Source organism: Aulonocara sp. 'chitande type north' Nkhata Bay, linkage group LG1 (assembly GCF_057382095.1).
Source record: "Aulonocara sp. 'chitande type north' Nkhata Bay isolate Kocher_YH1m ecotype deep benthic linkage group LG1, A_spYH_male_GT1.1, whole genome shotgun sequence".
Lineage (NCBI taxonomy): Eukaryota > Metazoa > Chordata > Actinopteri > Cichliformes > Cichlidae > Aulonocara > Aulonocara sp. 'chitande type north' Nkhata Bay.
Window position 1 is genome coordinate 22,617,734 of NC_141344.1, and position 13,319 is coordinate 22,631,052.

The window sequence follows — 13,319 nt, forward strand, 5'->3', positions numbered from 1 at the left end:
AATTCATTAAAAATCATCCTGAGTAGTTAATGTCCAACTTTCAACACATCCCCCCTCTGGGACACCTACTGTACCTGTGTGCCAGGTTTCATCCAGATTTACTGTAGAATTCCTCAGAAATTAATGGAAACATTTATTCAATCTAATACAGCCAATGCACTACAATTGTGTCAATTTTCAAAAATTCATTAAAAATCATCCTGAGTAGTTGATGTACAACTTTCAACACATCCCTCCTCTAGGACACCTACTGTACCTGTGTGCCAAGTTTCATCCAGATTTACTGTAGAATTCCTCAGAAATTAATGGAAACATTTATTCAATCTAATACAGCCAATGCACTACAATTGTGTCAATTTTCAAAAATTCATTAAAAATCATCCTGAGTAGTTGATGTACAACTTTCAACACATCCCTCCTCTAGGACACCTACTGTACCTGTGTGCCAATTTTCATCCAGATTTACTGTAGAATTCCTCAGAAATGAAAGGAAACTTATATTCAATTCAATACAGTCAATACAATAGAATTATGTCAATTTTCAAAAATTCATTAAAAATCATCCTGAGTAGTTGATGTCCAACTTTCAACACATCCCCCCTCTGGGACACCTACTGTACCTGTGTGCCAAGTTTCATCCAGATTTACTGTAGAATTCCTCAGAAATTAATGGAAACATTTATTCAATCTAATACAGTCAGTACAATAGAATTATGTCAATTTTCAAAAATTCATTAAAAATCATCCTGATTAGTTGATGTCCAACTTTCAACACATCCCTTCTCTGGGACACCTACTGTACCTGTGTGCCAATTTTCATCCAGATTTACTGTATAATTCCTCAGAAATTAAAGGAAACTTATATTCAATTCAATACAGTCAATACAATAGAATTATGTCAATTTTCAAAAATTCATTAAAAATCATCCTGAGTAGTTGATGTCCAACTTTCAACACATCCCCCCTCTGGGACACCTACTGTACCTGTGTGCCAAGTTTCATCCAGATTTACTGTAGAATTCCTCAGAAATTAATGGAGACATTTATTCAATCTAATACAGCCAATGCACTACAAATGTGTCAATTTTCAGAAATTAATTAAAAATCATCCTGAGTAGTTGATGTCCAACTTTCAACACATCCCCCCTCTGGGACACCTACTGTACCTGTGTGCCAAGTTTCAGCCAGATTTACTGTAGAATTCCTCAGAAATTAAAGGGTACTTTATTCAATTCAATACAGTCAATACAATAGAATTATGTCAATTTTCAAAAATTCATTAAAAATCATCCTGAGTAGTTGATGTACAACTTTCAACAGATTCCTTCTCTGGGACACCTACTGTACCTGTGTGCCAGGTTTCATCCAGATTTACTGTAGAATTCCTCAGAAATTAATGGAAACATTTATTCAATCTAATACAGCCAATGCACTACAAATGTGTCAATTTTCAAAAATTCATTAAAAATCATCCTGAGTAGTTGATGTCCAACTTTCAACACATTCCTCCTCAGGGACACCTACTGTACCTGTGTGCCAAGTTTCATCCAGATTCACTGTAAAATTCCTCAGAAATTAAAGGACATTTATATGCAATTCAATACAGCCAATACACTACAATTATGGAAATTTCAAAAATTCATTAAAAATCATCCATAATAGTTGAGGTCCAACTTTCAACACTTTCTTACTCTGGGCGTCCTACTGTACCTCTGGGCCAAGTTACATCTCAATTCACTGTAATCTTTATCAAAAATTGAAAGAACAATTATATGTCAATGCTGGATGTGTGTCCTTTCAAAGTGACACTAAATAACAGAACTCAGGCACATCAGGGAATAATCCAAAAGGCGGATTTATTAAACAAAAACAACATACAAAATATCTCTAACCCATACTACATAACCTAAAAAGAAACAAAGGGACACTTAGAAGCACAAGGAAACAATACTGAAAGGGCAAGAGACACAGTCCAAACATAATCCACAACTAAAATGCCAAAAGAACAAGTCATCCCACATAGCAGACGGGTCTTGCCTGGATCTGGTGTCAAGCCGGCACTGCTGGCTGACTTCTGGCATGGTAAGATGGCACTGTTTATGTGATGGCATGCCACATTTGGCCTGATTGGGTGAATGTGACATGTTGTATAGAGCACTTTGAGTAATATGGGTGAGTAAAAAAGTGCTGTATAAGAATCAGTCCATTCACTGTCTGAACAGAGTTTCGTCATGTTACTTTTGCACTATTATGTTCCAGCACATGTTGTTATTACATGGCTTACATGGCTAAGGTACACATTAGGCTGACATCTGGGGCCAGAGCTGAAACTGTTCTGGGCCAGCACAGGGCCAGCAGTGTGTCTGCAACTGGCCTTGTGCTGGCTCATGTGTGGGCCACCTCTGGTAAACCAGATCTGGGCCACCATAGGGCCGTCATTCTTTGCGGTACGCAGGCCATGTGTAAGCACATTGTGTGGGACAGATCCAGGCCATACCAATTTTGCTATGTGGGAGGAATTATGTAAAAATAGAAACATCATAAAAATGAAAATGAACATAAAGTAAAATGTACTGAAAAGAACATCAGTATGGCCATCATTATTTGCTTGGAAAGTCTAAAGTTCCATGGCTTTGAACAGCCAGAGAATGCAATGCCCAGCTTAGAATGACTAAAAGTAACTTCTTTTAACATTCTGTCATTCTGCTTCTATATCAAAAATCCACTAAAAATAGTCATTTGAAAAAAAATATTCGCCACTTTTCATCAGTTTGGGTTCCTCTGTTTATAGCAATTTTTAGAAAAGAACCCAATACCTTTGTCACTATACAGTTGTACAGTGAGATACAGAGCATCTCCTACTCATTGCAAACATGCTGGGAGGGTGGCTCTATCCGCCTTAGTGCAGCTGCTGTACCATACTGTGATGCAGTAAGTTAGTAGGCTCTCAATGGGCGAGTGGTGGAAGGGTGAGCTGTAGTCCACAAAGAGCATTCTGGCGTAGCTCTGCCGCTGTTCTAGGTGACTCAGCACCGAGTGGAGGGTGATGGCATCTTCTGTGAATCTGTTTGCACGGTATGCAAACTGGTGGGTGTCGAATTCTGGGGGGAGGTAATCCTTGGTGTGCTGAAGGACTAGTCTCTCAAAGCATTTCATGATTACCGGTGTGAGGGCCACAGGGCAATAATAGTTCAGGCTGGTGATGGGAGACTTCTTTGGTACTGGGATGATTGTGGCTGATTTTAGACAGGATGGGATGGCTGCTTCATCCAGTGAGAGGTTGAAGATTCTGGTGGAGATGAGGGTGAGCTGGTGGGCACATGGTCTTAGCACTTTACCACTTATTCCGTCTGGACGCCTTCCTGGGGTTCACTGCTAGGAACACTCATCTGACATCGTGCTCCGTTACAGTGAATGGAGCGGTGCAGGAACCAGGTGAGGATGAGGATGGGAGCAGGGCTGAGGCAGATGAATGCTGCTGTTGTGGTGTTTCAAAGCGGGCAAAGAAGCTGTTTATGTCCTCTGCTAGCTGCACACTCAGGTTTTCTGTTTTCACAGTTCTGCCTCTGTGGTTTATGATGTCTATTATTCCATGCCATGTGTTGTTGCTGGACAGGTGGGACCCCTTTTCAGGTCAGCTCGAGCAGACCTGTACAGAGCTCTGTCAACAGACCTACAGGGAGTGCAGAATTATTAGGCAAGTTGTATTTTTGAGGAATCATTTTATTATTGAACAACAACCATGTTCTCAATGAACCCAAAAAACTCATTAATATCAAAGCTGAATGTTTTTGGAAGTAGTTTTTAGTTTGTTTTTAGTTTTAGTTATTTTAGAGGGATATCTGTGTGTGCAGGTGACTATTACTGTGCATAATTATTAGGCAACTTAACAAAAAACAAATATATACCCATTTCAATTATTTATTTTTACCAGTGAAACCAATATAACATCTCCACATTCACAAATATACATCTCAGAATCAGAATCAGAATCAGAATCGTGTTTATTGGCCAAGTATATGTGCAGACACATACAGGGAATTTGGTTCTGGTAGATGGTGGCTCTCAAGCACAGCAATGTAAATCTCACACACACACACACACACACACACACACACACACACACACACACACACACACACACACACATATAAGTGTCTATATATACACATTACACATACATACACAAAGCTATGTAAACCAACTATAAATAACGAATCTAAACTTATATACATAAAATACAGAAATGAATGAGGTGGAATGAATACTACAAAATGTACATACGGTGCAGTTGCAGTCTGGCAGTGGGAGCAGTGTGACAGGTCAACTGTTAAGAAGGGAGATGGCGAGGGGAAAGAAACTGTTCCTGTGTCGGGTGGTCCTGGTCTGCAGGCTTCTGTACCGTCTGCCAGAGGGCAGCAGATCAAAAAGTCTGTGTGCAGGGTGTGAGGGGTCTGCGATGATTTTCCCTGCCCGTTTCCTGGTTCTTGAGAGGTACAGATCCTGGATGGAGGGCAGGGGGGCGCTGATGATCCTTTCTGCTGCCCGTACAGTCCGCTGCAGTCTGCTCCTGTCCTGTTTAGTGGCTGCTCCATACCAGACTGTGATGGAGGAGCACAGGACAGACTCAATGACCGCAGTGTAGAACTGGATCAGCAGCTCCTGTGGAAGACTGTACTTCCCCAGTTGTCTCAGGAAGTACATCCTCTGCTGGGTCTTTTTGAGGATGGAGTTGATGTTGGTCTCCCACTTCAGGTCCTGGGAGATGGTTGTACCCAGGAACTTGAAGATCTTCACAGTCGACACAGGGATGTCTGATATGGTGAGGGGGAGCAGAGTTGAGGGATGTCTCCTGAAGTCCACTGTCATCTCTACAGTCTTAAGAGTGTTCAGCTCCAGATTGTGCTGACTGCACCAGAGTACCAGCCGCTCAACTTCCTGCCGGTATGCAGACTCATCACCATCTTGAATGAGGCCAATGACAGTGGTGTCATCTGCAAACTTTAGGAGTTTGACAGCAGAGTTATTGGAGGTGCAGTCGTTAGTGTAGAGGGAGAACAGTAGTGGTGAGAGGACACATCCTTGAGGGGCACCAATACTGAGGGACCGGGTTTCAGAGGTGATCTCCCCCAGCCTCACTTGTTGCTTTCTGTCTGTCAGGAAGCTGGTGATCCACTGACAGGTAGCTGGTGACACGCTGAGCTGGGAGAGTTTGGAGGAAAGAAGTTCAGGCACAATGGTGTTAAAAGCCGAACTAAAGTCCACAAACAGGACCCTGGCATAAGTTCCCGGGCGGTCAAGGTGTTGCAGGATGTAATGCAGCCCCATGTTCACTGCATCATCCACTGACCTGTTTGCCCGGTAGGCAAACTGCAGAGGGTCCAGCTGGTGGCCTGTAATGTCTTTCAGATGGGCTAACACCAGTCGTTCGAAGGATTTCATGACCACAGACGTCAAGGCGACAGGTCTGTAGTCATCCAGTCCTGTGATGGTGGGTTTCTTGGGAACAGGGATGATGGTGGAGCGTTTGAAGCAGGAGGGAACTTCACACAGCTCCAGGGATCTGTTGAAGATGCGAGTAAAGATGGGAGCCAGCTGTTCAGCACAGGTTTTGAGGCAGGAGGGTGAGACGCCATCTGGTCCGGGGGCTTTCCTGGGCTTCTGTTTCTGGAATAGTCGGCTCACATCCTGAGTGTGTATTCTTAGTTTCAGGGAGGAGGAAAGGGGGGTGAGAGGTGTGGTGGAGGTCGTTGAGTCTGGGATGGAGAGGGTGGTGGTGGTCGTTGAGTCTGGATTGGGGAGGGTGGGGGTGGTCGTTGAGTCTTGATTGGGGAGGGGCAGGGTGAAGGGGGGAGAGGTGGAAGGTGTGTTGGGGGTCAATGTCTGAAGCAATGTCCCTGGGGAGGGGAGGGTGGGGCGTGGGAGTCTGTCCGTCTCAAACCTGCAATAGAAAGTGTTTAACTCGTTGGCCAGGTCTTTGTTTGCTTCAATAGTGGGTGGGGGGCGTCTGTAGCTGGTGATTTCCTGCAGGCCCCTCCACACTGATGCAGGGTCGTTGGCTGAGAGCCGTTCTTCCAGCTTCTGGGAGTAGATCCTTTTAGCTGCTTTGATCTCCTTGGTCAGTGTGTTCCTGGCTTGCTTGTACAGGACCCTGTCACCACTTCTGTAGGCGTCCTCCTTGGCCTTGCGAAGATGTTGGAGTTTAGGAGTGAACCATGGTTTATTGTTGTTGTATGTGCAAAAGGTCTTTGTTGGCACACACACGTCTTCACAGAAACTGATGTATGATGTCACAGTGTCCGTGAGCTCATCTAGGTTCTCAGATGCAGCTTCAAAAACAGTCCAATCAGTGGAGTCAAAACAGTCCTGCAGTTCCTGCTTTGCTGCGTTAGTCCACTTCTTCACAGTTTTGACTACAGGCTTGGCACGTTTGAGTTTTTGCCTATAAACTGGAATAAGATGGACCATGCAGTGATCAGAATGTCCCAAAGCTGCCCGGGGCACAGAGCGATAGGCATCTTTTAGAGTGGTGTAGCAGTGATCCAGTATGATGTTGTCCCTGGTGGGGCAGTCTATATGCTGTCTGTATTTAGGGAGTTCGTAGTTTAGGTTTGCTCTGTTAAAATCCCCAAGAATAATTGTAAAGGAATCCGGGAATTTCCTCTCCAGGGTAGTAATCTGGTCAGCCAGCTCGCACAGTGCGTTGTTCGCGTTGGCCTGTGGAGGGATGTAAACTCCGACCAGCATGAAGGAAGAAAACTCCCGCGGTGAATAAAAAGGTTTACAGTTGATGAGAAAACTTTCCAAGTGTGGGCTGCAGTGTTTCTGTAACACTGTGACATCAGTACACCAACCTTCATTAATGTAGAAGCAGACTCCACCACCCTTTGTTTTCCCTGAGAGCTCTGTTTCGCGGTCCGCCCGGTGAAGTTGGAAGCCCGGCTGATTTAAGACAGCGTCTGGGACTCGCTCACTGAGCCAGGTTTCAGTGAAGCAGAGGGCAGCAGAGCGTGCAAAGTCCTTGTTAGTCCGGTTTAAGAGCAGTAATTCGTCGACTTTGTTTGGAAGAGAGCGGAGATTCGCGAGGTGAATGGAGGGGAGTGCCGTGCGGAATCCTCGCCGACATTCAAAAACAAAACAACAACAAATCAGCGACCAATATAGCCACCTTTCTTTGCAAGGGCACTCAAAAGCCTGCCATCCATGGATTCTGTCAGTGTTTTGATCTGTTCACCATCAACATTGCGTGCAGCAGCAACCACAGCCTCCCAGACACTGTTTAGAGAGGTGTATTGTTTTCCCTCCTTGTAAATCTCACATTTGATGATGGACCACAGGTTCTCAATGGGGTTCAGATCAGGTGAACAAGGAGGCCATGTCATTAGTTTTTCTTCTTTTATACCCTTTCTTGCCAGCCACGCTGTGGAGTACTTGGACGCGTGTGATGGAGCATTGTCCTGCATGAAAATCATGTTTTTCTTGAAGGATGCAGACTTCTTCCTGTACCACTGCTTGAAGAAGGTGTCTTCCAGAAACTGGCAGTAGGACTGGGAGTTGAGCTTGACTCCATCCTCAACCCGAAAAGGCCCCACAAGCTCATCTTTGATGATACCAGCCCAAACCAGTACTCCACCTCCACCTTGCTGGCGTCTGAGTCAGACTGGAGCTATCTGCCCTTTACCAATCCAGCCACGGGCCCATCCATCTGGCCCATCAAGACTCACTCTCATTTCATCAGTCCATAAAACCTTAGAAAAATCAGTCTTGAGATATTTCTTGGCCCAGTCTTGACGTTTCAGCTTGTGTGTCTTGTTCAGTGGTGGTCGTCTTTCAGCCTTTCTTGCACTGAACATAAGTTCCCTGCAATTTCTGAAGAATATTACAGTAAATCTGGCTGAAACTTGGCCCAGACGTACAGCAGGTTTCCCGGAGGAGGGATGTGTTGAAAGTTGGACCTCAACTACTCAGGATGATTTTTAATGAATTTCTGAAATTTCCATAATTGTAGTGTATTGACTGTATTGAATTGCATATAAATGTCCATTAATTTCTGAGTAATTTTACAGTGAATCTGGCTGAAACTTGGCACACAGGTACAGTAGGTGTCCCAGAGAAGGAATCTGTTGAAAGTTGGACATCAACTACTCAGGATGATTTTTAATGAATTTTTGAAAAATGACATAATTCTATTGTACTGACTGTATTAGATTGAATAAATGTCTCCATTAATTTCTGAGGAATTCTACAGTAAATCTGGATGAAACTTGGCACACAGGTACAGTAGGTGTCCTAGAGGAGGGATGTGTTGAAAGTTGGACATCAACTACTCAGGATGATTTTTAATGAATTTTTGAAAATTGACACAATTGTAGTGTATTGGCTGTATTAGATTGAATAAATGTTTCCATTAATTTCTGAGGAAATCTACAGTAAATCTGGATGAAACTTGGCACACAGGTACAGTAGGTGTCCTAGAGGAGGGATGTGTTGAAAGTTGGACATCAACTACTCAGGATGATTTTTAATGAATTTTTGAAAAATGACATAATTCTATTGTATTGACTGTATTAGATTGAATAAATGTTTCCATTAATTTCTGAGGAATTCTACAGTAAATCTGGATGAAACTTGGCACACAGGTACAGTAGGTGTCCCAGAGGGGGGATGTGTTGAAAGTTGGACATCAACTACTCAGGATGATTTTTAATGAATTTTTGAAAATTGACATAATTATAGTGTATTGGCTGTATTGCATTGAATACAAGTACCCTTTAATTTCTGAGGAATTCTACAGTAAATCTGGCTGAAACCTGGCACACAGGTACAGTAGGTGTCCCAGAGAAGGAATCTGTTGAAAGTTGGACATCAACTACTCAGGATGATTTTTAATGAATTTTTGAAAATTGACACAATTGTAGTGCATTGGCTGTATTAGATTGAATAAATGTTTCCATTAATTTCTGAGGAATTCTACAGTAAATCTGGATGAAACTTGGCACACGGGTACAGTAGGTGTCCCAGAGGGGGGATGTGTTGAAAGTTGGACCTCAACTACTCAGGATGATTTTTAATGAATTTCTGACATTTCCATAATTGTATTGACTGTATCGGGCTGCTACATTGTAATTTGTGCGCGCGCGGGTATAGTCTTTCAATCGGCACATAAAGCGAAAAGGCGCTACCGTAAAGACTGGTGCAAAAGCGCAAGGAAATTTATGCGGCGGATAGGAGGCGGCTGGCTTGACCGCGGCTCACAAATGACGGCTCACTTTACCGCGGTGGATGGTCTGGATATACCAAATATAACGTCTCACAACACTCCAGCTCACCTGTTAGTCTGCTCCAAGCATTCCCACAAAGGTCAGAGTTTTGTAGTAGTTAATACGTCATTTTTCTTAACATAATTGGTGATATAGGTTACAAGCAAGTCTGGCGCTGAACAGAAATTGTTGCGCTATGCTCCTTTGTTTATTGTGCATAAATAGTGAATTGTCCTGACACAATATTGCGTTTCGCTTCTGTTATTACCATGGTACATTGACAAAAATATATACTTTTATTCACAGGATAAAACAGTTGTTTTGTATCACTAATTGTCCAGTGCGATTACAGCATACAATATTATTGTCACTGCTACATTTCTGTAATGCTACCAGAAATTATTTCCACTACTAATTAATTACCGTTGAGCTCAAAGGTTATGGTAATAAACGGTTAACGAATGTGTATCTATGAGACGATTTGTGAGACTGGTAAACTTACCTTTGTTTGTACGATGGTCTTTCGTTCTACACGGTGCATTTCAAGGTCCTGTACCCATCCGTCGGTAAACTGTACCTGGGCTTGTTGCAGTGACCTGAAGTTACTAAACTTCATGAGTGTATGCACTCACTCCAAGAACCGTATGATTATAAATATGAGCGTGGTGAAAGTTGGGCAGCACGCTAACGTCTTTTGTCCACTCTGTGTGCTCGTAAGGGTCTAACCCTTTCACTCCTTTGATTTTTTCCTCGTATCTTTTCTTTGTCCTTTCGTCGAGTCTGTCTTTGTACGGACCGGCATTGTTCTCCTTTTGTTTTTGTACATTCCTTTTTGTACGTCAAAGAAAAAACAAGAAGGCATTGGAACCGGAGAATGAACGTTTTGCGGTGCTGCAAATGCTTGGATTGTTTTGCCACGAGTTCCCGGCATGCAATGCGCGAAAATCACGTGATTGCTAAACAAGGGAGAGGGTGCATCCGGCCTCCTCGGCTGTAATTGGTCCAGCCCAGAGTCGATCATGACCAATTGGCCAATCCAACACCTTTCATTATATATACCCTTCCTAAAAAAATCCAAAAAATCGCCAGCGGCCCACCGGGCAAATGCCCGGTATGCCCGATGGCCAGTCCAGCTATGGTGCTCAATTGGATTGAGATCTAGTGTCTGTGGAGGGTTTCTTAGTGCAGTGAGCTCATTGTCATGCGCAAGAAACCAGTTTGAGATGATTTCAGCTTTGTGACATGGTGCATTACACTGTGGTCATAATGGGATGAACATGACACATCAACAACAATACTCAGGTAGGCGTGTGTTGTTAAAACAATGCTTAGCTGGTACTAACCTGCCCAAAGTGTGGTACGGAAATATATCTATCACACCACCAGCAGCCTGAACTTTGAACACAGTGAACCAACAATCGTTTTTGTGTTTCCATGCTTTTTAAGCCAAATTGTGACCCTCCAATCTGTTTGTCCAATTTTGGATGACCCAGTGTGAAATTTAGCCTCGGTTTTCTGTTCCTAGCTGACAAGAGTTGTTTTCTGCTCCTGTTGCCCATTTTTTCCACACACTTTGAGCCGCTTAGTACCATGTGAGCATCATTTAAACACCACAGTCTGACTGAGTACTGTTGCTCATTACATCCATCCCATTATGACCACAGTGTACAATCTTCTGATGGCAGTTTCCAGTAGGAGGAGTTCACCAGCTCTCAATCCAGTAGAACACCAGTGAGATGTGGTAAAACTGGAGAGTCGCGTTATGGATGTGCAGCTAACAAATCTGCATCAACTGTGTGATGCTATCACGTCAGTATAGACCAAAATCTGTGAGGAATTAAGAATTAAGGCAGTTCTGAAGGCAAAAGGGGACCAAACCAGTACTAGCAAGCTATACCTAATAAAGTGACCTGTGAGTGTATAAATTATTACTGTAATTTGACTCCCAAAATCAAGGCTGACAATAGCTGCTGTTGTTTGCTTGCTGGTTTCAGCACTTTGTTCTCATTGTACTTCTAGATGTTTCCAGTGTGCTTTCTTTTCTAACTGAGATTATGAACATTATGCCTTGCTGGATATGCTATGCATGGATACTCTAGGTGTGAAGAGAGTGCCTACAGTGATGTGATTGTCATTTTTCACTGTGATTATTTTTTTTGTTAATGATATTCTAAGTCAGATAATCTGCCTGAACTATATTTTTGCATAGCTCTACATTTGTAATGCTTTTGCTGAATTCCTGTAGGGAGGTCACTGGGGTTGGCGTTGAGCCACAGCCCCCTGTGTCTCTTATTGGGACTGCTGATGCTGCTGACCGTCCTGCTCTGCCCTGACACATGACCTCGTTCACCCCAGCCGAATCAGGAGACCCCCTCATCCACATGATGATTGTCTTTCTGCGCAATGCTGTATTTCTTTGAAATAAACAGCATTTAAAGCTTTCCGTACTCTTTTTACCAACACTGTAATTGATCTTGCATAACTATTACTTTACCATCAACATTTAGCACTGAAAGAACAAAGTTAACAGTTTGAGAGAGTAGGAGCTGTTTGTTTTAATCAGCAAGTCTATCTAATACCCACAGATCCTAGACTATTTATTTATTTTTGTACAAACCTATCTAAACACTGTCCCATATATATCCTTCTCAGGGATGCCATACCTAGAAATAATACTTAAAAATGATAAAGGTTAGAATATAATTGTTGTGCAGTTATTATGAGAGAAATCTGTTGTACAAAGTTATTTATTTTTGGGGAACTATAGGTTTATGTGAGTAATAGTGATAACACTTTCTATATATCTGTCTATTTTGAGTTATCTTGATTACAAAACAATACTTAGTAGGGCCTGATTGTATTAGTATTGATCAACTTTGATCTGTTGTTGCTGTGAGTTTTGTACTGTTGTGCACAATTGGTGGTGTGATTAAAATGAATCTAAATGATCAATAAACTGAACCAATCTACCTCTGATTGACTCTTTTTATTGCTTTATTGCTTGTTAACAGAGCTGAGTCTTACCCACAGTTCTGTTCACCATTCAAAAAGCATTTGACACTAGAGATGACAGATTACTAAAGATAAAACCGGAGATAACGGTATCAACGGGATGGCACATTGGTTAAATAGCTACCACATTGATAGATACCACTGTGTGCAAATAAATAATAACTCCGGTTTCATTGTGAGGTTCAACAAGGAGGGCTCTAAACTGTTTATACCGTGGAAAAAGTTTGGAATAGCTTCTGAATACAGTTGAAATTAGCAATAAATCAGATCAAAACAAAGCTTATCATATTTAGTAACAGACAAATAAGGAATGAAGTCAAAATCATGATCACTGATGATGAAACAGAAAGAGTGTATGAAACTAGATTTTTTGCAATAGGTAATTGGATATTATAGGTAATGGACCATTACGGCAAGGCTGGGATGGTCAGTTTGGTAAAGTAAATCCGTTGGGCATCTTTCTTTGCCTTTAGACAACAATTCTGATGGCAAAAGAGCCAAACGGGACAGGCCAAAAAAAAAAAAAAAAAAAAAAAAAAAGAAAGAGTGTATGAAACTAGATTTTTTGCAATAGGTAATTGGATATTAATCACATTTGCAAGGGTCGTATAAAGAATTCCTTTTCTTCTTTCAGTTGCTTCATTTAGGGGTCGTACATCACTCTTATTTTTAAAAATGGGTGCTAGTACAATTCTTCTCCATCCCCTAGGCATCCTCTCACACTCTAATCTGGTCCACTGCCCCCTCTCCTGGATGTCTCCTCCACAGTTATGTCATCTGGACCAACTGCCTTTTCACTCTTCATCCTATTTATAGTTTTCCTTGCTTCCTCTTTACTAATCCTCTGCACTTCCTCATTCACTGTCCTCCATCTATCCTCAACTTTCTCTCATTTTCGTCATTCATGAGCTCCTCAAAGTAGCCTTTCCACTTTCTCAGCAAACTTTATTCATTACTACATTTCCATCTCTATCTCAATCACCCTAACCTGCTGCACATCCTTTCCAGCTCAACCTTGCTCCTTCAAAAATATTATTTATTTTAATA

The 13,319-nt window shown here is 42.2% G+C and overlaps 1 protein-coding gene across 1 annotated transcript; it reads right to left on the reverse strand.

Moving 5' to 3' along the window:
* Positions 1–1,887: 1,887 nt before the first annotated feature.
* LOC147339075 (uncharacterized) lies at positions 1,888–6,909 on the reverse strand. The gene is made up of 3 exons (XM_086297794.1): positions 5,891–6,909; positions 2,918–3,289; positions 1,888–1,906 (listed from the first exon to the last, which is right to left on the reverse strand). The coding sequence occupies exons 1-3, from the start codon at positions 6,745–6,747 to the stop codon at positions 1,888–1,890; spliced, it is 1,248 nt and encodes a 415-aa protein (XP_086153920.1). The 5' UTR covers positions 6,748–6,909.
* Between the last annotated feature and the right edge of the window lie 6,410 nt (positions 6,910–13,319).